Source organism: Lissotriton helveticus, chromosome 9 (assembly GCF_964261635.1).
Source record: "Lissotriton helveticus chromosome 9, aLisHel1.1, whole genome shotgun sequence".
NCBI classification, from domain to species: Eukaryota; Metazoa; Chordata; class Amphibia; order Caudata; family Salamandridae; genus Lissotriton; species Lissotriton helveticus.
In genome coordinates, this window is record NC_136070.1 from 980,787,288 (window position 1) to 980,812,567 (window position 25,280).

Consider the following 25,280-nt stretch of genomic DNA (forward strand, 5'->3'; position numbering starts at 1 on the left):
TGGAATTGACATCAAACACAATCAGCTGCACCACCTCCATGGACAAATCACCCTCCGACATGGAACACCTGTTTTCCAAGCTCTACGTCACAGTCAACTTCACCCTAAGTGTCAGTCACATCTACAGACCTGTAGGATCACACACCAACTTCAAAGACACCATTATTGACTTTGTTGCACTAGTTGCCCTTGGCGCAAGCAATAAAATACTACTCAGATACCCGACCTTCTACCTGGAAGAAAATGCTACCCCTACTCAAAATCACTCATTGAAGACCTTGGAAGCCTGGACTTCACCCAATGAGTAAAAGGACCTATCAATGTCACCAGGCAGCTCCTGGATCCTATTTTTACCACCTTTGACAATATCTGATTCAACAAGCCAACATCACTTTCCTGGATCGGCCCGCCCTCTTCAACTCAGCATCCCTGTCCTAGTCCAACGTGCGTGCAAAAACCACAGCCGAAACTGGAGCAGCATCACTGATAAGGACCGGAACACCGCTCTCAACACTCACTGACCCGAACACAGCAACAGCCTCCCTAAAGCCATCAAGAATTTCAACAATTGAATCACTTGCTGTGCCGACTCCCTGGTCCCCCGCAAGTGGAGAAAAGCGATTGACGTCCCTGAGATCCAAGATAGGACGCAGAGCCTTGTCCTTCTTGGGGACCAGAAAGAAGTGGGAGTAACAACTACGACCTACTCCTGGGACAGGAACGTGCTGGATGGTTCCCTTGGCCAAGAGAGTCGTAACTGGAGAAGGGCCAGATGATCCTCCGACATGCGGTGTTATTGCGGTGGCATGGCTGGAGGGGTAGTCTCGGAGGGGAGGGAGTAGCCTCTTTGGACTATTTGCAAAACCCACCTGTCTGACATGATGACATGAAAGGTCAGACTAGGAGGGTTTGGAGGCTGCTGCAGAAAGGGGGGGGTTGGTGGACTGGCCTGCTCACTGCCCCTGGAACCACGCCGGTTGTTTCCACGTCCCCGGCCGCGTGAAGGTTGGGTAACTTGCTGTGGCCCTGGGTGGGATGTAGCAGGGCACCTCTTCCGTAGCCAAGATAGGGGCGAAAAGCAGACTGCGCCGGACGGGTGGAGAGTCCCAAGGACTTGGCTGTAGCCCGTGAGTCACTGAATGCGCTCTAGTGCGTTGTCTGCTTTGTTGCCAAAAAGGCAACAGCCATCAAAAGACATGTCCATCAAGGTGTTCTGGAAATCCCCTGAAAAGCCAGTGTACCTCTTCCAGGCGTAGCGACGAAGCGATACCGACATTGAAATGGTCCTGCCCAGAGAGTTGGCTGTGTCCAGCCCACAACGGATTGTAAACTTTGCTGCTTCTCCCCCGGCAGCAACAGCCTGAGAGAACACTGCCCGGGCCTCCCCTTGACACTGAGGCAGCATGTGTGCCACTGAGTGTGAATAACTGCCCAAGAGACATGCAGTGTTTACAGACCGCAGTCCTAAGCTGGCGGAAGAGATCATTTTCTTGCCAAGGTGGTCCAGCTTCTTGGATTCCCTTTCCGGGGGAGCGGTAGAGAAGGCACTTTTGGAGATGGAAGCTTGAACAACCAAGCTCTCAGGGGTGGGGTGTTGGGAAGGGAAAGTGGGGTTGGGCAATCATCCTGTCCCGGGAGCTCCCGTGTTGGGCCTGGACCACTTGCCCAAAAGAACGTCCGTAAGGGCCTAATTATACGGCAGCAGGGGCTCCGAAGAGCTCACAGCCGGTGGAGGACCTCTGTCAGGAAGTTAGTCCTGACTGCCACCGTAGGAAGCTAGAGGTTGAGAGCCTCGGCTGCCCTACGCAACACTACTGTGTATGACGCTCCGTCCTCCGTAGCTACGGTAGGAGGAGACAACATGCCAAGGTCAGGAGAGGTGTCAAGGCCACTGGCATCCCCCAATTCCTCAATCCAGTCCTGCTCAGTATCTAACTGGCCAGTTAAAGGGTCATCTGACCCCTCCCAGTCCTCCTCATCATCCCCTGGGTGCCACTGTTGTTAAAACGGGACCCCAGGAGTGAACAGGGGCACAAAACCCCCACCCGGGGCCAGATCTGGCATCGGACGACGCCAGTCCGGCTCCGTGTCCACGTCGGGTAGGAGGCCGGGGTCGACGCCGGCCGGGGAGCCGACCGGCGCCGAACGCGGTGGTGGTGCTGTAAGGGGCGGCGCCCGTGGAGGTGTAACAAGGTCAACCAGCGCCAATCCCGATCCAGGCCTGGATCCAAGGGGGGCCAGAGCCGCCAGCAGCTTGGACTTAGGCACCCCAACCGAGTCAGAGGGGCCCGAAGGCACGTGGCGGGGTCGGTCCGCCCAAAGATGGCATGCATCACCTTGTATAACGTACAAAGTTGGGCAGGTGTAGCTATGGGTCCCGGAAAGGGAGGGAAGCTCGTAGTCGATCCGTGGGGCTCCATGAGCGGAGCTGCGGGAGTGGCACCACCCGCGTGCCTCGTCATATCGGCCGACCGACGAGGAGAAGTCGAAGAGCGGCGATGCTTCTTCGACTTCTGTTTATGCTTCAACTTAGCCAACCCAGAGTGCGAAGACTTCGATGATTTCGAACTGGAATGGTGGTGGCTCCGCGACTGGTCACTCGGCCTCCTTCTCGAACGGGCGGAGACAACTGTCGGCGTTCAAGCAGCTTTCGGGACCGCTCCTGCAAAGCCTTCGGTGCCATCAACCGACAGTCAGAGCACGACTTGGGGTCGTGGTCGCACTCCAGGCAAAAGAGGCACATGCCGTGCGGAAACAGGCCCAGCAGGCCTTGAAGCCGGGCATCCCTTGTGCACCTGTTCGGAGTAGGAGTCTCAAAACAAGAAGTCGACAAAAGTCGAGAAAAACCGTCCAAAAATTACTGAGGTACTGCTCTTCTCAGATCTGCGCTGGCTGGTGCAGAAAAAGAAAGAACTGATGTCAGCGCGCGAGGGCGGTGTCTAAGTAGCTGCTGCGGCGTCATCCCTGCAACCACGCCGCCGCCGACGGAAGCGGAGCCGACCGACGTCACCTTCCGACGCACAGAGGTACTGCTGATGAAAAAACTTTCCGGATCCAGTCCGACCCCCGGGGGTAATTCTAAGGTAAGGAATCTATAACTAACGTGTTTTTTCAGATCTTCCTGTTGGAGAAGGGCCAGGTGATCCTCCGACATGCCATGGTACTGAGGTGGCATGGAGGGAGGGGTAGTCTCAAAGGGGAGGAAGTAGCCCCTTCGGATTATATGCAGAACCCCCCTGTCCAACGTGATGGTGCGCCAGTGGGGGAGGTGATGGCGGATCCTGCCGCCCACTGGCGTTTGGTGGCCCTGGAAGGTCGGACTAGGAAGGTTTGGAGACTGATGCAGAGGGGGCTGTGGTGGACTGGCCCGCTCGCTGGCCCCCAGAACCACGCCTGTGGTTCCCACATCCCCGGCCATGCTGGGACTGAACAGCCTGCGCTGGCCTAAGACTCTGGGCGGGACGTAGTGGGGCACCCTTTCTGTAGCCACAAAAGGGGCGAAAGGCAGACTGCGCAGGGCAGGTGGTGGAGAGGCCCAAGGACCTGACTGCAGCTCGGGAGTCATAAAAGCGCTCGAGTGCATTGTCTGCCTTGTCGACAAAAAGGCGACAGCCACAAAAGGGCATGTTCATAAGTGTGGATTGGACATCCCCAGAAAAAACAGTCGAACGCAACCAGGCGTTGCGCTGAAGGGCTACTGACGTGGCAATCGTCCTGCCAAGTGTGTCGGCGGTATCCAGCCCACAGTGGATGGTAAACTTTGCTGTGTCTCTCCCCCCAGCGACTGCATGGGAGAGCACGGCCTGGGCCTCCTTCCAGGCACTGAGGCAGCACTTTTGCCACCGTATCCCACATAGAGTGGGAATAACGACCCAACAGACATGCGGTGTTTACCGACCGCAGTCCCAAGCTGGAGGAAGAAAACATCTTCTTCGCAAGTTGGTCCAGCTTCTTGGATTCCTTATCAGGTGGAGCTGTAGGGAAGGTGCTTGGACCCCAAGCTCTCAGGGGTAGGGTGTTGGGAGTGGAAAGTAGGGTCACCCGGGGCCGGGTGGTGGTGTCGGGAAACCATCCTATCCACAGGAGTCCCTGTATTGGGCCTGGACCAGGTGCCCAGAAGGATGTCCGTTAGGGCTTTCATTGAACGGTAGCAGGGGATCCGAAGAGCTCACTGCCGGCTGAAGCACCTCTGTCAAGAGGTTAGTTCTGACTGCCACTGTAGGAAGCTCGAGGTGAAGAGCCTCGGCCACCCTATGCAATACCACTGAGTATGCTCCCTCCTCCATAGCCCCTGTAGGAGGAGACAATATGCCAAGGTCTGGGGAGGTATCCAGATGACTGCCATCCACCAGTTCCTCTCTCCAGTCCGGCTCATACTCCAGCTGGTCTGTCAAAGGGTCACCAGACCCCTCCCAGTCTTCCTTACCCTCCTCTGGCTGCCAATCTGGCTGAAAATGGCCAGGGTGGAACACAGGGACAAAAGTACCCATCCGTGCCGGATCCGGTCGTCGCCAGTCCGGCTCCATGTCCACATCGGGGTGGAAGCCGGGGTTGACACCAGATGGGGGTCCAGCCGGCGTCGGCTGCGGACGTGGTGCAGATGGAATTAGTATCGGTGGAGGTGTAACGAGGTGGACCGGCTCAGATCTGGATCCAGGCCTGGATCCAAGGGGGCCCTGCGGTGCCGAGGCCAGAGCCACTGGTGTCGAAGGCCTAGGGCCCCCAGCGGAGTCCATGGGGCCCGAAGGAGTGCCAGCGGAGTCAGGCTGCCTAAAGATGGCATGCATCGCTTCGTAAAATTTACAAAGCTTAGCAGGGGTCGCTCCCGGTCCGGGGAAGGGAAGGCCGGAGTCGACCCAGAAGGCTCCGCACGCGGAGGGGAGGGGCACCACCCGCAACCTGAGTCGGGTCGGCCGACGGATGAGGGGAAGTCGAAGAACGATGATGCTTCTTCAACTTCTTCTTGTGCTTCGACTTACCTGACCCCGAGTGCGAAGACTTAGACGATGAGTGGTGGGGATGGCTCCGCAAACGGTCATGCGACCTCCCTCGTGACCGGGACCTTGAGCGACGCGGAGCCTACTGCCGGGCATCAAGGAGCTTTCGGGACCGCTCCTGCAAAGACTTCGGGCCATGTTTCGGCAGTTGGAGTCGGTGTCACGCTCTAGGCAGTAGAGGCACAAGCGGTACGGATCCGTTACCGACATCAGCTGGGTACAGGAACCGCAGACCTTGAAACCGGGCATCCCTCGTGCACCAGGAGTCGATGATAGACTCGAAAAAGAAGTCGACAAAAGTTGCAAAAACTGAGTCAAAAAGTGCCTGGGGGTACCGCTCTCTCCGGATCTGCGCTTGGTGGAACGCGAAAAGAAAGAACTTACGTAAGTGTGCGAAGGCAGCATCTAAGTAACTTCGGCAACGTCATCCTGGCGACCATGACGCCGACGATGGACGCGGAGTCAACCAATGCCACCTACGAACGTGCAGGGGTACTGCTGACGGAAAAAACTTTCCTGATTTAGTCTGACGCCTCTAGGATATTCTAAGGTAAGGATTCTATAACTAACTTTCAGATAATAAAATACATTTTAATGTATTTTTAGATACCACACCGAAATAGATCCACCGGAGGGTTCTGGAGATACAGAAGTTACAAGGTATAGCAAATCAAAGCATTTCACTCAACTGCAAACAGACACTGACAAAGTCAATGAATTTGACACTTTGACACAAAGGTTTGGGCTAATTGTGATTCAGTCACTTGGAGTCACCTTAGGTGAGCAACTCCAGTGGAAGGCCCATTACGGAGTCCAGCAAGGTACTCAGAAACAGTTACCTCAGGGGGTGAAGCAGTCTTCAGTCCGTTCCAAGCACTTTTATCTTATGGAAGTTGTCCGAATGCAAGGGATGAAGGATGCTGAAGATGTTCAAAGGATGCTGTGGATGCTATGCATTCGACAGGGGACTTGCTGTGACACTCAACTGTCCACGAAGTGGGGTGAGGTGATGCTGGGCACAGGGTCTACGTCCCTCGAAGCCCTCTTGGTGCTGGCAGAAGTCCAGTCACCACTGGACTACCAGTCGCCCAGTATCGAGGTCACAAGTCAATCCTTTCTAGGTTGATAACTTGTCCTTTGGAGGACCTAGCTGCACTCTGACATCACACCCAGTTTCAGCGAACTTGGATACAAGTTTATGCGTCAGGTTCTGGTCTCTGGTGTTGTACAGCGGCGGTTAGAAGACTTTGGCCTACCAACTTGTCCCAGCAAGCTTCTTCAGCTGATATGTCCCTGTTCTGCGAACATGAGGCCAGTAAGCTGGTCTTTGAAGTCTCTTGGATTGGATGGGCTCTGGACAAGGCTTCTCCTTGAGCAGGACACAGCAGACACAGTCTCTCTTCTTTGCTAGTTACCAGGTGCACCAAGTGAAGTGCACAATGGTGCAGTCTCTCTTTGCTGGTTCTACGGTGCAGCAGGGCAGTCCCTCCTTGGTCTTTTTTTCAGTCCAGTTGAGATCGCACCAGAGACCAGAGACCTCTGATTTTCACCACTCCCAGACGGCCTACACAAACCAGCAATGATGCATCCATCATGACTGTTAACTCAGGGTGGGGTAGGGAGAGGCGTCTAAGACATGTCTAATTGCAGCGGAACAGCCACCAATACAGGTCTTTCACAGTCTCCTCCGAAACCTGGATAGAATTGGACAGGTTTCCTTGGTGCTGAGACTCAAATTCCACTGCAGAGTTGTAGGAAAGTGCCCCTTTTGTGTATGGTTACCCCTACTTTTTGTCTGACATCTGATGCAACCTGACTTGATGTGCCCTGGGTCCCTGACAATCAGGCTCCCAAGGCCTGTGTTCTTTCCCAAAACTGTACCTTTGTACCCACAACTGACCCATATGTGGCCACAGGTAAGCCCCTTGTAAAAGGTACCATGGGTACCAAGGGCACTGTGACCAGGGAAGGCCTCTAAGAGCTGCAGCACCAATTGTGCCACCCTTAGAGGCCCTGAACCTTAACACCCACACACTGTCATTGCAGGCTGCGTGATTTGGTGCAGAGAAAAGTCGACATGGCACACATACATGTGTGACATGCCTACAACCCACTGCCCGAGGCCTAGGTATGCCACCCCTCTAGCAGGGTGCACTAGCCTCAGGTGAGGGTACAGTGGCATGAGCCCTGTACCCCTACAGTGTTTAAATCCATTCTTAGACATTGTAAGCGTACTAAAGCCATAAAGCTTATATGGTCATTACGAACTACACAGCTCCATAATGGCTTTACTAAAACCTGGGAAGTTTGGTAACAAACTTCTCAGCACATGAAACCCACACTGAAGCCAGTGTGGGATTTAATGTAAAATGCACTCACTTAGAGATGCCCCCTGAAAAACAACCAGCCCTGGGTGGTTTCTGAATAGCTGCCTGCCATTTGCCACCACTAGACAGGTTTCTGGAACCTTGGGTAGAGAGCCTCCGCTCACTGGGTCCAGAAACAAAGGCCATCTTTGGCAGAGGTGTCATGCCTCCTACCCCAGGATAGGCTGGGTCCACGAAGTGGAAGCTTCAAAGGCCTGCTGCCTTTGTAAGCTGTCCCTGCCTTTTGCTGCCCCCCAGCAACTGGTTCCCACCGGTTCTAACTCCCACTTTGGGCGGGAGAATTGGAGGAAAACCAAGCTAGGAGGAGAGGTGTGCTCACCTTTGCCAACCCCACGCTTCAGGTGGGGGGAGGCGTGGTGAAGCACACGTCTCAGTTCACTCCATCTTGAAGATGAGGGGACCCAACCAATCAGGAAGAGGCTTATGACCCCCCTCCTGCTGGAGGGTGGCGTAATAGTGAGTGTACCCACCCCAAGGAAGAGACCCATTGGTCCCGACCTGCACACCCCTTTTAATGCCCCTAAATCTAGTATTTAGGGACCACCTTGAACCTTGCCTCCTCAGAATCGAGGAAGAAAGAAGGACAGAAGAGTGGTGCTGACCCAGGAAGAGGAGGACACCTACTGCTTTGATCCCATCCCTATTGGCATGTCCCATCTCTGATCGGACTACAGCAAAGTACCCACCCTGTCCAGCAGGCCCCCAGAGCCTGGAGGACCTGCCCTGCACTCACCTTACAGACTCTGTCACCCGTGAGCACCGGGTTTGCTCAACTAAGAATCCAAGACCAGAATCCGGCGACTCAGAGTTTGAGAGGCTCAAAACCACGAGGAGGTCTCCCCAGCAATCCTGACCTGGGATCTGGTGAGACCTGACCTCCCTCAAGCCTCAAGATGACATCTGCAGCCTAAACCTGAAGGGTCCCCCGACCGTGACCGGAGCTGGTTAGAAAACCCGATGCCAGAAGACACCCCTGCACCCAACGACCGACGTCCTTGGGTGGTCTGACCGACGGTGTTCAGGCATCCCCCAAGAGTCCAACTTAGCCCTCCCGCCGGTGGTTGCCTTCAGGAAGCCTCCCTGCCCGAGCCTGCAGCAACTTTGCTGAACCGAAGGTCTCCATTGAGAATCACAGGTTCCCCAACGACTGCAAATTCATTCCCAATTGTATGTCTGTGCTAAGGTTTACACTTGAATGTACTTTTTACCTACCTGTACCAAATCCTGCTTGGTTCTAGAAATAAAGTATACCTATTTTATACTTACCCAATTGACTGAATGTGGTCTCTGAGTGTGTTCCATCAGTCTTAATTGAGTAAATACAATAAATGCTTAACACACCCTCTAGATAAGCCTAACTGCTCGCCCACACTTCCACAAAGAAAGCTGTTAGTACTTACCTAATCTAGCCTCTACTATACCTCTGGGAACTCCCTGGACTCTGTGCACACTATACCTTACTTTGGAATAGTATATACAGAGCCATCTTCCTACAATAGTTTAATTATGCCATCAGGTGTGTTCCACAAGTAGGATGAAGGCAGCACAAGGCCAAGAAGCCTCAGAACTGCTCTCACTGAGACCCAAGACAGAGGTAGAAACTGCAGGACGATAGCAAGGAATGTCTGGGACTTATTGAGCTGGTGGAAAGATACGAAAGAGCACAGAAGCGCTCTGGAGAACGGGAGCTTCTGGGAAAGAGTCAGATGTGACTTCGGCACATTGAATGAGATTCCCAAATATGTGAGGTGGTACACAATCATCTGGAGGATGTCTATGACTCACTGTGGCAAGCCAGCCTTCAGCAACCAGTCATTGTAGTATGAGAAGACTGGTATTCCTAACCTCTAAAGATGTGGTGAGACCCCTTGCACCAATTTAAAATACACACGGGAGGAGCTGGTAGGGTAGAAGGGGAGCACAGAAAACTAAATAAGCATCCTGCAAATCCAACATCACCATCCTCCTGGATGAAGGGAAGTTAGAACTTGGGCCAATGGGAGCATCTTGAATTTGTCCTTCTTTAGAAAGAAGGTAGGAGGGCGAAAGTCTAAAATAGGACAAAAAGATCCATTCTTCTTCAGTACAGAATACAACCTGGTCAAACTTCCTCAGAACCATTCCTCCCCTTTAACAAGGCTATTAAGGACTTAATGATGGCCACTTGAGCCAAGCCGAGCTCTTGACCATCAAACAGTCGACAGGTTGCCAGAAGACACAGACCTGCTCCTGGAGGCTCGATTTTCCATCCTCTCCTTGAAAGCCGATTGTTCAGGCATCACGAGGCAGGCTCAACCCATAAGTGCTCCCTACTATGCCTCCTGAAAGGGAATCCAAACAAATGGAGACATCTGATACTGAATGGTCTCTTAAGTCTGTCTCTCCCTTCGCTCAGTGAATGCTAGTTGCCTTTTGGGATGCTATTCGTATGGGTTTTGGTGTATGGTCAGCGAAATCTTGCGCACACTCCCTTAAGAATGTCACACCAGTCTTTCGCAGATTATTCAGGATGACCAAGTCACAGCGAAATAGATCATCCACTCTGGGCTGGACACCTAGCTGATGCTTTGGCACCAAATGCAGATGAGATTAGTTGGCTTCTCTAGTGCCATGCAGGTGTCCCTGTTGGACATGCAATTAAATGGCACTCATCTCTTCAGAGACAAGGCAGACTCTGCCCTGGAGCGTGTCAACGAGAATAGGACTGCATCACACTTAGGGGCACTGTACTGCTCAGTTCCCCACCTCTCCCACCACCACTACCAAACCACTTTAGCTTGCCCTTAGTAGCACATGACTATCCCACTGGAGGCAGGATGAGGTATTACTTCCACAGGAGGTAGAGCATTACATTAAACAGATGTGTGCTTTAAGCCAATTGGAAAGGATATGCACTACTATTCCTTTCCACTCCGCCAAATACATTGCCTACACCAGAGCAGTTTTCTGAGGACCACTTGTGCATCTTGCTGAAGGAAGCGGAGGCTTTTTTGGCCAAAGAAGCCATCAAGAAGGTTCTCATACTGGAAATAAGGAGCGAATGTTACTCCCATTGTAGGGCTTCAGTCAGGCCGCTGGTCTTAACTTCGACCGAATGGGAGATGGAGGTCCGATACTGTTGCAGCCTTCCCTATCATCAAGGCAAAGGAAGCCAATTCCTCTGTGGAGGGGCCTTGGGGGAGAAAGGGGAAGTTTGAGGTGAGTTCAAGCTAGTGTCTGGGGAGAAGTCAACCTACTGTCATTCATGTGTAACCAGCATCCTCATCTTGTGTTGTACAGAATCAAAAGTCGAAGAAATATGTAATGGCCTGGATAGAGGCATAGTCCCATCTGAGTCAGAAAGGACTGAATAGGCTGTGGGAGAGAGGTTAAGGGGGGGCGGTGATTTTGGTCGAGGTTGTGCCGGATTTGCTTAAGAGGCCAAAAGAAAAACTGTTGATTATTCGTCATCTGCGGAGTATACATGTGGAGGACAGGCCAAAGCCTAGACACCGGGTATGAAGTCTGGATGGGTGTCGGACCCCCAGATTAATGGAAGACCCTGTAGCGGAGTCAAGAGGTACATATGGCATTGAAGACAGATCTGCCAACAGTAAACCGACTGGAGTTCTCCTCAGAGCCTTGGGGCCTGGAAGTGTGCCAGAGGGAGCCAGAAGGTGCTGAAGATGTGAAACATGGCCTCCTCAACGGATTCAACATACTGCTGCATCGCCGATGGGTCCAGTAATTCGGGTTGGATCGAGATAAGTTGTGGAATTGGCTTTGCAGAAGGAGACGGAGACCAAAATCGAAAGGCACCCTTGCGGCCACGCTATTTCTCCTGACGAGACTGGTGGGAAGATGAAGAATTACACTTTGACTACTTGTGTTTTTTCTTTGACTTTGGCTTACCTAATGACTTCAAATGTAAAGAGGCCTATGCTGAGAACAGCCTTGAGAGTGAGAATATGCATGTGTCCTCGAATTTGACCAATGCCGGCCCTTACACTCCCCTCTGACTGTGTTTGATCATGTAGAGCTTGGCTCTGCAGTCCCAGATTGCCTTTGAATTAATCCTGGCACAGCTCCAGCAAAACTTGGATTTGTGTGATGAACCAAGGCACCAGAGACAAACAGGGTGTGGGTCTGTCACAAACATTTGTTACAGTCCCTGCAGGGTTTAAATGCCCTGGTGTATGGAGGGGACATATCCCTCGCACACTGAAAATTTAGACAAAGCAAATACTGTCAAACAAAAAAGTTTAGGTTGCGAGCTCTGTCTCAGTGTCTGAAGGCGCAAAAGGAAAGGTACTGAGGGCATGGAGGAGTGGAAGTTGCACGCAATGAATATGCTACTTACCAGTATGCATCTGTTCTTGGCATGTAGGGCTGCTAACATTCATATCTTAGCATTAGATCGCCGCCTAGTGTTGGGTCCGGATGATCGCACATTGTTGTCCTGGAAGAGTCTTCGAAGTATCCTGAGATAGGTGGCTCCTCCAATGGACTACAGTGCGCATGGGCATCGGCTCCATCCCCAGATTGTTTTTCGCCATTGTGGCAGAAGATGGAGTGAAAAGTGTAAAGGATGTCCATGCTAATAAGTGAATACAATAGTATATCTGCAGCTGCGACAGGCACCGGTGAGGAGGGCGGGCGATATGAATGTTAGGAGCCCTACATGCCAAGAACAGATGCATACTGGTAAGTAGCATATTCAGTTCGAGGCATGTGGGCTGCTAAATTCATATCTTAGCATAGAATACATAGCAGTCCCTCCATCAGCGGCGGTTGCCCGTGCCAGCTGCAGAAAACTGAAAAAGTGTCTTGAGAACAGCCTGTCCTACAGCAGCTTGCTGCTTGGAATGTACATCAACACAGTAGTGTTTTGTAAAGGTATGTGGTGTAACCCACGTGGCTGCTCTGCAAATGTCTTCTAAAGGAATGTTCCCCAGGAAAGCCATAGATGCCCCCAGTTTGCGTGTGGAGTGCGCCCTTGGGGGTATCGTTAAAGTGCGCTTGGCCTTTTGATAACATATCTGGATGCACTTAACAATCCACCTGGCTATTCCTGCTTTGGAAATAGGATTGCCTTTGTGTTGTGGTGCGAAGGCAACAAAAAGTTGTTTTGTCTTTCTAAAGGGTTGTGTCCTGTCCATGTAGTACATCAATGCCCTCCGTACATCTAAGGTATGGAGCATTCTTTCCGCCACCGTTTGTGGGTTTTGAAAGAATGCCGGCAAGTCAATAGTTTGTTTGAGATGAAACTGTGACACCACCTTCGGAAGGAATTTGGGGTTAGTGCGTAGCACTTTCCTATTTGGATGAATTTGAATGAATGGCTCTTGGATTGTGAGCGCTTGTAGCTCACTAACACGCCTCAGAGACGTAATAGCTATAAGGAAAGCTACTTTCCACGTTAGGAACTGGAGTTCACACGAGTGCAGTGGCTCAAATGGTGGTCCCATCAGTCTGGTGAGGACCACATTGAGGTTCCACACTGGAGCTGGCGGTGTTCTTGGGGGAATGACTCGTTTCAGACCTTCAAGGAAGGCCTTAATGGCAGGCACTCTGAAGACAGAGAGATGCTGCCTGTTCTGAAGATAAGCCGCTATGGCGGATAGATGTATCCGAATGGAAGTGTACGCTAGATTGCACTTGTAAAGATGCAGCAGATAGCAAATGATGTCATGGATAGATGCATCTAGCGGGTTGATGTCATTGGCAGTACAGTAAATGACAAAACGCTTCCATTTTGCAGCATAGCATGCTCTGGTAGTTGGCTTCCTTGCCTCCTTGATGATGTCCATGCATTCCGGAGGTAGGTTAAGGTATCCGAACTCTAGGACTTCAGGAGCCAGATCGCCAGGTTGAGCTGTTGCGGATCTGGATGCTGAATTTCTCCATGGTTCTGCGTCAAAAGACTGGGCGTGAGGCGCAGTCTTTGATGCGGCACCACTGAGAGTTCGAGGAACGTGGTGTACCATGCTTGGCGCGCCCACGTTGGAGCAACTAGGATGAGAGTCATCGCGTGCTGCCTTAGCTTTCTTGCGACCAGCGGTATCAGAGGGGCTGGCGGAAAAGCGTACGCAAATTTGCCTGACCAGTTCATCCATATCGCATTCCCCTGCGACTGTGGGTGAGGGAACCTGGCGGCAAAGTGTTGGCATTTTGCGTTTTCTTTTGTGGCAAACAGGTCTATCTCTGGATGACCCCACTGCTGGAAGTACGGGCGGAGGACAGATGGGTGTATCTCCCACTGCTGTTTAACCTCTGAAAAACATCCTCAGTATCAAACAAGTGAGTAATACAATACAGCGCCGAGACGCCTGCGGGCAATTGTTCGCGCTTAATAAATTCTAAAAATAAATAAATAAATAAAAATAAATTTGATGGCTGTACCTGCTGAGCAGATCCGCCATCTGATTGTCCTTTCCCGGGAGGTGTTCTGCCATGAGGAAGATGTTCCTCTGAATGGCCCACTTCCACATGCTCTGAGCCAGATGAGACAGCTGTGGCGAGTGGGTGCCTCCCTGCTTTTGAATGTAGTACATCGCGGTCATGTTGTCCGTCCGGACTAACACTACCTTGTTGCACAGATGTACAATGAAGGACTTGATTGCCATGAAGATTGCCATCAGTTCCAGATAGTTGATGTGCATCTTCTGTTGCTGCGTCGTCCATAGTCCCTGCACTGTGTAAGTGAGCAGATGAGCTCCCCATCCCTGGAGAGATGCGTCCGTTGTCAGGATAATCTGCGGCACTGGCTCTTGGAACAGTCGGCCCTTGCAAAGGTTGTGTGGAGTCCACCAATGCAGAGAGTTGTATGCCCGACTGGTAACCAACACTAGGTCTGTCAATTGCCCCCGAGCCTGTGTCCACTGATTCGCTAAGCACTCCTGGAGCGGGCGCATATGTAACCGTGCGTGAGGGACTATGAAGATGCAGGATGCCATCATGCCTATCAACTGCATGAACACTCTCGCTGGAAGCGAGTGTTGTGGTCTGAACCTTTGGATTAGAGCCTGCATGCTGTCTATCCTGACTTGGTTGGGGTGAGCCATGGCCGTCAGGGTATTGATCGTCGCACCTAGAAACTGCCGGACATGTGCCGGCTGAATATGCGACTTTGGGTAGTTCAGCGAGAAGCCCAGATTGTGAAGGAGGTGAATGGTAGTCGACATGTCCGCGGCGCACTGTTGTTCCGACTTGGCTTGAACGAGCCAGTCGTCTAGGTAGCGGTAGACATGGATGTTCTGCCTCCTGAGGTGCGCGGCTACTGTCGCCAGACACTTGGTAAATACCCTTGGGGCTGTGGTAACTCCGAAGGGTAGGACTTTGAACTGGTAATGCTTGCCTTGAATAGTGAACCTGAGGTATTTTCTGTGGGACGGGTGTAGTGGAATGTGGAAATAAGCATCCTTGAGATCTAAGGTTGCTAAGAAGTCTCCTTGGTTTAGCAAGGGAAGAATCTGTTGCAATGTAAGCATATGGAAGTGTTCTGATAGTATGTACAGGTTGAGGGGACGTAGATCTAGAATGGGTCTGAGAGATCCGTCCTTCTTTGGAATAAGGAAGTACAGGGAATATACCCCTGTGCCTTCCTCTCCCACCGGCACGAGCTCGATTGCGCCTTTTTGCAGCATCACCACTACTTCCTGCTGCAATAAGTGCAAGTGCTCTGCGGACATAGGCCTTTGCCTTGGCGGGATGTTGGGTGGAGTGGATTTCAGCTCTAGGCAATAACCGTACTGAACTAGTTTTCGCACCCACCTGTCTGTGGTGATGTTGGGTGGAGTGGATTTCAGCTCTAGGCAAGAACCGTACTGAACTAGTTTTCGCACCCACCTGTCTGTGGTGATGTTTCTCCAGACGGGCAGGAACCGCTGCAGTCTCCCCCCGACAGGTGTTAAGTGGTCGGGGGGCAGTGACAGAGAGTCACTGTTTGCTTGGGGTAGAGGAGCGGGAGCTGTTGTTTCCTCTGCCGCGACCTCTGTTGCTGTTATTTCTGTAGCCTCCCTTGTTCTGTTTTGTGAACGAGGATTGTGCTCCACCTTTTGAGAATTGAGATTGTTGACCCATTTGTCCTCTGGTGACTCCACGTGCACCTGAGCGACGAAAATTGTTGCCACGAAACTGTTGTGACTGTAGGGCCCCCATGGACTTAGCAGTTTCTGTGTCCTTTTTTATCTTTTCGAGGGTGGTGTCAACATCTGGACCAAACAGTCGATCAGGATTGACTGGCTGATTAAGGATGGTTGTCTGAATATCAGGTTTAAACCCTGATATGCGGAGCCAAGCCTGTCGTCTGAGCATGACGCTAGTGTTGATCGCTCTAGCTGCTGTGTCTGCGGCGTCAAGTGCACACTTGATGGCTGCGTTGGAGATCAATTTTCCTTCCTCAATAAGCAGTTTTGTGGCCTCTTGAAACTGCGGAGGCAGGTGTTGTACAATCTGCTCTAGGGTGTCATAATGCGCCCTATCGTAACGTGCTAAGAGTGCTTGTGTATTAGAAATACGCCAAAAGTTGGCAGCCTGTGCAGCTACTCTTTTGCCCCCTGCCTCTAGCACTTTGGACTCTTTATCCGGGGGAGGAGCTTCACCCGTTGTTTGGGAGTTGGCCCTTTTGCGGGCATTGGCGACCACCAGGGAGTCCAGCGGCAACTGTCCCCGAATGTATGCAGGGTCTGCAGGTGCTGGTCTGTACTTTTTTTCAATACGTGGATTGACCACTCTCGCCCTGGTAGGTTCTTTAAAGATGTCCGCAGCATGTTTGAGGACCCCCTTGAGCATAGGCAGTGTCTTCACAGTCCTCTCAGAGACTGAAAAGGTGTCAAAGAGAAAGTCTTCTTCAACCGGGTCAGCATGCATGTCTACGTCATGATTAGCAGCTGCCCTCTCAATGAGTGCATGAAAACCTGCAGAATCCTCTGTTGGGGATGCACGTGCACTGAAAGGTTGTGGGTCTTGCCCCACAGTCTGGGTGCCTTGGTCACCAATGTCATCATATGCATCTGGATGTGCATCTGGTTCATTGATGGGGAAGGTGTATTGGTCCTCTTCATCATATCCCTCACCCTCAGATTGTTCTGGTGAGGGAGTAGGGCTTCTTCTTGGAGGAGGCTGGATAGGCTCAATGAGGTTAGAAGCGTCCTGAGGAACCCTCTTTTTCTTTAGTGGGATGACATAGGAGTCCAGAGGCTCTGAAGTGATCCTCCTTTTGTATAGGGTTAATTTGCCTGTGTTGGCGTCGATGAAGTGCTCAGAATCATCCTCTGATTCGAGTTCTCGACCTGAAGGTGCTCCCGCCGTAGAAGAAACCGACTTCTTTGGCGTCGATTTCGTGGAAAAGGCCTTCGGAGCCTCTTTGGGCGGCAGAAGGAAGAGAAGCTTACTCTTAGGCTGTGCCGGAGCGTCCTTCGGCGTTTGAGGCGACGGCAACGGAGCCGACGTAGCAGCGGCCTTGTCCCTGATTCTCTGTAGCGAAGCGGCAATGGGGGACGCTTCACTCACAGTGGCTTTTGGCGCTGACGAGGATGTCTTGACCTTTCCCTCGGATCCGACGTCATGGTGGCCTTTCTTAGGTTTGGACGCCGATGCAGTTGTCGCTGACCCAGAGGCCTTGGATCGATGCGCAGATGTGCCAGCTGTCGATCCGAGCGCCTGTGTCGGTTCCGTGTCCACTACGCGACCGACTAACTGAGTCCCAGGCGTAACCGGATCCGTGCCGCTGGCCTTGGCGTGCTTTGACGGTGTCGCCGCGGTTGATCCGTGCCGACCACCCTTTTTAGAGGATCCCTCCTCTAGCGCCGATTTTGTCCCTGTGGGATCGACCGACTTCTTCGACTTCAGCGGACCGGAGGTCGACGGAGCCGATGCGGCGGCGGGTGCAGTAGTTTTATGTGGGCCGGCCGCCATTTTAGGGACGTTCGAGTCCATAAGTTTCGGTTTCGTTTTCGGGTCGGCCATTTTAGGTGTAGTCGACACCGTAGGTTTCGGTTTCGATCCGGCCTGCTCCGCAAGTATGTCCGTGGCCGGCAGTTGGAAGATCATGGAGGGTCACAAAGCTCAACCAAAGAGAAATTACCTTTCCCAGCACATTATCTTTCTAAAACAATACACAACAGGTACAGCTCCTTACCTATTTTATCCTTATATTGGCTGGTTGTTGTCTTCTCTGCTATCACTATCAGAAGTTGAGCAAGGTGGAGAGCAGAAGTGAGGCTTGGTACACTGCTCTGGAAATTCAGTAGGTAATGGAAGCTCTGGCTATGGGCAGAAGAATAGGGTATTACAAAGATATAAAAAGAAAATCTGATAACAAAGATAAATCTGTTTAACATACTGCAGCAAATAACTTTTTACATGAAAAAACTTGTAACACAATAGGGACACTGGGTTAAGGAAAGGGTCTTACACTGACCCAATCGTGGTCCAGCAGCCACCACTCCTGGTTTCTTGCAGTCTACTCCGAAATCTGGATATAATCCAACATATTTCCTTGGAGCTGTTCCAACTGGACATTTAGGTCTCACTGCAGAGCCCACATATGCCATCTGGCATTGTTACACTAGCAGGATGCAAGAAGCCAACAGCCTAGGGGAGTGTATGTACGACTTTGAGGACCTACTTGTATGAAGTGATTGCTTGCCACCCCTGAAGGATATATTGAATCCTACCTCCAACAGGGTGGGTGGGTTGCCGGAATGGTCAAACTAAAGCCATTTTGCAGCTGTGGTTGATGGAAGAGTGAGGAATTAAGCTGTATGTTGCCCCTAATGCACTGGGCATTGAGTTTGTGAGCCACAACCTGTGTCACGAATAGGCTGAAAGGCCTACTGGCACGGCATAAGCATCTGGCGTTGGCCATGCTTAATTTGAGCCTGTGGTTTCCGGTGCTCAGCACCGGCACTTACATTGTTAACACTAGCATTTATAACAGTCTGTCACATGGTGGCACTATCTGTCTAATTTCCTGATAAGCACAACAGTTGTTTATTAATTTAATACACATTAAAAATGGCTGATACAGGTCACCCAAACCATTCATATAGCTTTGGGGGCCTGGAATAGTCTGAACTGTCACACTTGTAGGAGTGTGACGCTTAGGAGGTGTGTTGATGTTGTCATTGGCAGAGATGGCAGGGGCAATGGGTAGTGCAAGTTGCAGAGAGCTCCTGACTAGGGCTCTAGGACAATCCGTTGGCATTACAGCCGTCTTCGGCCCGGCTTGCTTGAATCCTGATGGTGCAATGAGCAAGGGACTCATGTCTGAGTATACCCTTCCACGCTTATGAGCTAAAAAACGGTGTTGGATCTAGCCCTGATCTCTTGACTGGGTGAGAGTATTCTGCTTAATTCAGAGACTCTGTCCATCACCACCCCTTGTTGTAAATTATTTTGTCCACCCTAAGCGTGGAAGGGTATACTCAGATGTGAGTCCCTTGCTCATTGCACCATCAGGATTCAAGCAAGCCGAACCGAAGACGGCTGAAATGCCAGAAACCGGTCCCCGGAAGCTTGTTTCCTTCCCAGTGTAAGAATTGGCTTTTGTAGTCTGGTCTGCCCTGTTCCCATGATGCACTGGGCCAGGGACAGACTAATTTGCATACAGCCAGGTTCTGAAACTGGGATGGTGCAATGAGCTAAAAAACGGTGTTGGATCTAGCCCTGATCTCTTGACTGGGTGAGAGTATTCTGCTTAATTCAGAGACTCTGTCCATCACCACCCCTTACTGAATCCCATAAGGCACAGGTTTAGTGACCAAGAAGACATGTGTCATTCACACAAGGCAAGGCAATTATGCTCGACGAGAATGCTTTGCATCCAAATATGCCAATCTGTTGCAACTTCCAATTCAGGAGGAGCTGTAGGGAAGCAATTAGAATAAATGTTACTAACAGAAGCCAGCACCAACAGACTTTCAGGAGTAAGGTGTTGAATTAGAGTTTGGGTCCCAGGGTACAGAGCGATGGCACCAGGCAATCTGTCAGTATACCAGGCGGCCAGCACAGGTTTGGCCCTGGTCCCTAGAAGGGTGTTGGTAAGTGCCTCATTAGAAAGGAGGAGAGGCTCGGAACTAGTCTGATCGGGCTGAAGGACTTCAGTTAGGACACTGGTCTTTGCTCCTTTGCAACCCTCCTCATCACCATTGCAAAGGACGCACTCTCCTCAATAGCAGGGCCTGGAGGAAAAAACAAGAGTGTCTTGAGATGTATCTAGGCCACCAGCACCTTGAAGGTCATCTTACCGAGTGCTACCTTGATATGGTTAGGCAATCTTGTCTTCTGCATGGTAAAGTCCATTTTCTGAGTCAATGTCTTAAATGAACAGTTACTTCCTAGGTGGTAGAGGGGCAGGATTGGTATGAGAGGAATTGCCTGGATTGGAAGGAATAAGTAGCACCTAGCGTAGCCTCGGATGAAGCTGGCGCAGCGCCCGCTATGAATCAGAGAGCACTATGGGTTGACCACAGTCGTCCAGCATTGGTGAAGTCGGTATCAACATCTATAGATTGCACTCCAGCGTAAAGGGTGATGCTGGAAACTGATTTGTTACCAAAGTTGACATGGATCCAGATGGCCCAGAGAGACATCCCAACTGTGAAACCTCAGTTGGTTGACCTCTCAGCTCTATGGGGCAAAAATCCAAGCCAGAGGGAGTTGGCTTTGTGAAGCATAGTCTTATGGAACTGCAAGATCTGCTGTGGAGTCACTAAAAGCCCAGGAAATTTGGGCAGGCGAAGGGCTGGGTCAGGAGCAGGCTCTGTGAACTGCCATAAGGAAAGGGTCCTGGAGGCGGAATATCACCCCTCCACCTTCACTGGGGACTTAAAGGGGCGTGAGCATATTAAATCCCGCTTGGAATTTTTTTTCTTGGACTTACCCGAAGTCTGGGACTTCAATGACGACTCCTTGAGAAACAGCATTGAGCACAGGACTGAGGTCCTCCAATGACTTCGACAATTGTGGGGTCTTTAGATGGTGGGCAACAAAAAACTTGGCCTCCAGCTCTCGGATGGTTTGCGGTGCATCTGGGCAGAGTCGTTGCAGGCTGCAGAGTCCTGGTGACAACCCAAGGCACCACAAACAGGCCAAGTGGGGATCAGAAATCAACATTGATCTGTGACATTCCCCACAAGGCTTAGGCCAAGTTTTATTGGGGTGCATATCCCTTGCACTCCAGAGGAAATATGTGAAAAAATGACTGAAACGTTTGAGAACACAATTGGTCAAAATGACCACGGGTAGCTCCAGATTTGGCATGGAAAGAAATTAACTGATGTGAGTGCCCATTGGTGGCGCCTATACAGGCCTTCACACGTCAGATCCAGGGATGTTTAAACATTTCCAGATCTAGTCTATGTGGGGAATCTTCTAAGGTGAGGAATCTGCAGTTAGAAGTCTCTATCAAAAAACCTTCTGAGTTTCTGTACCCCAGTCATTCTTTAGCTAACACGAATGCAATCTGTTGAATTTAAGGCACCTTTACAGTTAAAGGACTAATATACTCCCCCTAATATCTTACTTTGTCAAACACTTTGTCATGAAGTTCCCATTTGAGGGCAGCCACATGACTTCCACTGAATGTGGCTGCCTTCGGATATTCCCCGCCGATTCATAAGAGACCTTTTGTCTATGGCAATAAACACAGTTTGAGTGCTTCACTGCATAGAATCTTCAAGCAGAAACCTCCTTTCTTGTGCACTCCTTTCTTGTAGCAGAAACTATTTGAACCCACCCACTCTAAAGGCCACTTACATGACCCCCTTTTCAGCAACTGCACCAAATTTACAACGGGAGCACCGTCCCCGCTCCCCTGGTCTGATCACTTCCTGATCCCCCTGTCCAGGAAAATCCCTGACCCCACCCTTCCTTCCAACTCAACCTCCCACCGGGAATGTAATTGGGCCAAGCTTCCAAGAAAACAATGGCTTCCAGCCCTCGAAGCTACCCGACCTAACCCCATCTCAGCCAACGAGAAATGTAATTATTGGATCCAGAGCTCCCTAGATGACGTGCTCCCCATGAGGCACACTCACAGAAAACGTAGAGCAATGACGTCCCCATGGTACTCCCCAAAGCTACGGGAACTCAAACAAAACTGCAAAAGGTTAGAGAGGAAATGGAGACTGAATATGCAGTCCCCAGCAAATTCGAATATAGGGAGGCAATAAAAACCGATAAAGGTGAAATCAAGGCCGCTCAAGCTGCCTTCTACGCGGAAATCTTTCGGATTGCTAAAACCCTTTCGAAACTGCCCCAGAAACAACCAAACCTGGACGATGCCGAGTCCCACTATAACAACCTGGCGGAGTTCTTCCACCAGAAAATTCACAAAATATACTCTACCTTTTCTCCTATCCAGTCTGAACTAACTCCGACCCCTACCACTAGCTTAGAATATGGAGCGCAAGCAACATTGGAGGTCCTCCCCCCTCTGGACCTCGTAACTTTAGACCACATCATGCACCGGGTGAAATCGGGCTCCCCTCAGGCCCTGCGCCCCCGAGGCCTGTCACCAATCAAAGTAAACATCCTACCAACAGTCCTCAGCCTGCTGAACATCTCCATCTCCTCTGGAGTGGTATCCCCTGCATGGAAATGTGCTATGGTAAAGACTGTCTTAAAAAAGTCCAACTTGGACCAAGACAACCTGAGCAACTACCGCCCTATCTCCCTCCTTTCTTGGGTGAGTAAGATTTTAGAAAAACACGTCAACTCAGTGCTGGTAGAGTTTCTAGAAACCAACAATCTACTCCATCTTTCACAGACCGGCTTCCATCCCCAACATGGGACCAAAACCGCCCTCCTTGCGGTAACGGAGGAGGCTAGGAGGTTCATGGATCAAGGGGGTTCTGCAGCAATCATCCTTCTTGACCTCAGTGTCGCATTTGACACTGTAAACCACGACAGGCTGATTCGTAGACTTGGGAACCTGAGAGTGTCAGGCAGTGCCATCGCCTGGATACAATCCTTCCGAGGAGAACGATCTTTCCAGGTCTTTGAAGGCGATGTTGTCTCCAAACATATGCCCCTGAGCTGTGGTGTGCCTCAGGGCTCCTCCCTGAGCCCCACACTGTTTAATATCTAAACGTGTCCCCTGACAGAGATTGTCCGTCCATTTGGCATAAATATCATTACATACGCTGATGACTCTCAGCTCGTGGTTGCCTTAAACCACCCCGAAAAGTCACCAAGCAACCTAGGAAGTTGCCTAGAGGAGGTAGCCAAATGGATGGAACTCTCTTGCCTAAAGCTCAATGGGGACAAAGCCGAGCTTATGCTTCTCGGGACTCCCCCTCTTTTAACTCGGAGCTACTTTGGCCAAAATGCCTTGGCCCTGCCCTAGTCCCCAAAGACCAGATCAAAAGCCTTGGCATCTGGCTGGACCACTCCCTTAGTTTCAACTACCAAGCTGCAAAACTGTCGGCCACCGGCTACGCCCTGCTCAGGAATACTTCCCCTTCTCCCATTTCAGGCAAAAGAAATCATGGTCCAAGGTCTTATTCTATCCCGCCTGGATTAAGGGAATTCCCTGTATCTAGGGGCCTCTCAATCCACCACTCGCAAACTCCAGATAATTAAAAATTTTGCAGGTCGCTCGCTCCTCCAGACCCGCTCATTGACAATCTGCAATCCCTGCACTGAGGAGCCTTCACTGGCTGCCGGTTAGGGAGAGAATCCAATTTAAAGCCATGTGCATTGCCCACAAGGTCTTCTGGAGGAATGTCCCTGCAGTTAGCCGATCCATGATCACTCCCTACCAACCAAGTAGACACCTCCGATCAACATCCTCCTCCCTTGCCCTACTCCCTAGAATAAAGAGAGCGAGATGCGGCAGATGTTCCTTCTCCTATAACTCTGCCAAGCTATGGAATGCCCTTCCCCCATGCATGCGGATGGAGCCCAATCTCCTACCCTTTCGCAAACTCTTAAAAACTCTGCTTTGTAACAACTGTGTCTAACCCGCTGAGTTCTTCTCTTCTGTCCGCGTTTGTCTGCAGCGCTGGGATGCCTCACTGTAGCTATGTCGCTATATAAATGTTTTTTTCATTTAATTTGTGTGGGAGAGGTGCGCGCAGTGGCCATGGCATCTGACTCTGGAGCACGGGGCTCACGGTTCGATCTGGCGGCAGCTCAGCCCAGCACCACATGACTCTGGGCAATAGCTCTCCTAATCTCCCCGACGGCCCCCAGCGTCTTGAGACCCTTAGGGGTGATTAGTTAATATCGGGTTATAACAACACATTAAAGTTTTGCTCTTTAGCCCACTTAAATAGCAGTGTAACACAAAAACAAACCACTTCTAATAGCAGAGAACACCTCTCAAAGGAAGCACAATTATATAGCGTGAGCTCACTTCCAGCCCAATCAAGTCCACAGATTATCTTGTTCATCAGTTGAGCAACGTCTGCATTCGGCCCTTCTTTGCACCAGTCCCAGAGGAACAGTTGCCCTTTAAGAGGGCTATGCCAGCATTAAGCATTGTCAGAAATCCTATGAGTGAAAAGATTTCCCCATTATTGTATCAAGCACCACTCCTGTTAATGGAAAAGCTTCTGCTGGAACAAGCCAAAGTATGCAAAATGTGGCCTCACCCTCAAGACACTGGATATCTTATCTTTTTGTGACAAAGGTGCGGGATTGTTCAAACTTCTACAATACCCAGCTCATGTGTAATCCACTTATACTCTACAGTCACAGTGTCAATCTTAAAAAGTGTGGAAAGAAAATAAAAAATGTCAACTACCATCCAGACAACCCACTATACATACAGTGAAAAATATGTGGGGGAAGAGAGTCCATCACGGTAGTACCGCCAATAGGGTTGCTGGTTGACAATTACCAGTATACCCAATTATCATCATAGGTAACTCTCTCTCTTATAGAGGAAAAGAAATGAGAAAAAAGAAGAAAGAAAAAGACTAAACAACAGATAACAGTGCTTTTTCTCCACGAAAACCAAAAAAAGTACTAGTTACTCGTGTAATAGTAAGGTAAGACAGACAACACTTACTATTGTGTATAAACATATACCTCAACAACCCCAGTGAGAAATAATAAATGTGTTTCTCACCATTAAAATTAAAGAGCTAGCTGGCCACTCGTACTTTTATTCTGGGCTGCACGCTCTCTAAATTTAAAAATGGTTCACACTAAACCAATTCCAATATCATTAGATGTCGCCAACATGTTCCGTTGCTCTATTTTGTGCAACTTCTTCAGGGCAAACGGGGGTTATCGTCTCAAGCTTCCACTTCTATGTTTACAACACCTGTGATGGTAGAGATTGACATAAAAACAATGCTGAGCCAGTGTGTCTAAGCCAGCCTGTATCAAAAGGCCAGGTCAGCTAAAAATGCAATATAGTGGCACTTAGATGGTTTGGGACATAATCACCTCGGGCTGCGTCGTGCCAGCGTACCTGCAACCCTCTTACTTAGGACCGTCGTGTCAATTGATCACGCGTCCTTCTGAAAACCATCTGCAGTCTGGTCTTCTGTGGAAGTATGTAGAGATAAAGTAAGACAGAGCAAGTACTTGTCCCCTGTTGACTGCCAATAACTCTCTATATCGTTTCTGATCGCATTTACATCAATCGGTTAAGGTTAAAATTCCGCCCACTATTCCAAATACATACTGCACGCGGCACCGACATAACACTGTGCAGATACTATCAATGGGCGGGGGCTTACCATGGTCCATAGTTTAGTCTACAAGTTACCCCACACGATCAATGTGGCAAAAATCCGTGTTTACCGACCATTACCAACCCGTCTCGAGACGCTTACCACAGCTGCTTCACACCAACGTTGTGAAATCAACACCGACTGAGAAGTCCCGGTCGCTCGTAGATTTAACTTCCCACATCGTCCCGCCCACCGCGGAAATAGTTGCCAGGTCACCTGAGTAA

General features: G+C 50.6%; 1 protein-coding gene across 1 annotated transcript in view; it reads right to left on the bottom strand.

Annotated features, from left to right (window-relative positions):
• FANCD2 (FA complementation group D2) overlaps nt 1-25,280 on the bottom strand; it is a 909,275-nt gene that overhangs the window by 297,017 nt on the left and 586,978 nt on the right. Inside the window, exon 34 of the mRNA XM_078661284.1 lies at nt 17,505-17,632. Coding sequence (XP_078517410.1) covers nt 17,505-17,632 — 128 coding nt within the window. The remainder of the gene's footprint in view (nt 1-17,504; nt 17,633-25,280) is intronic.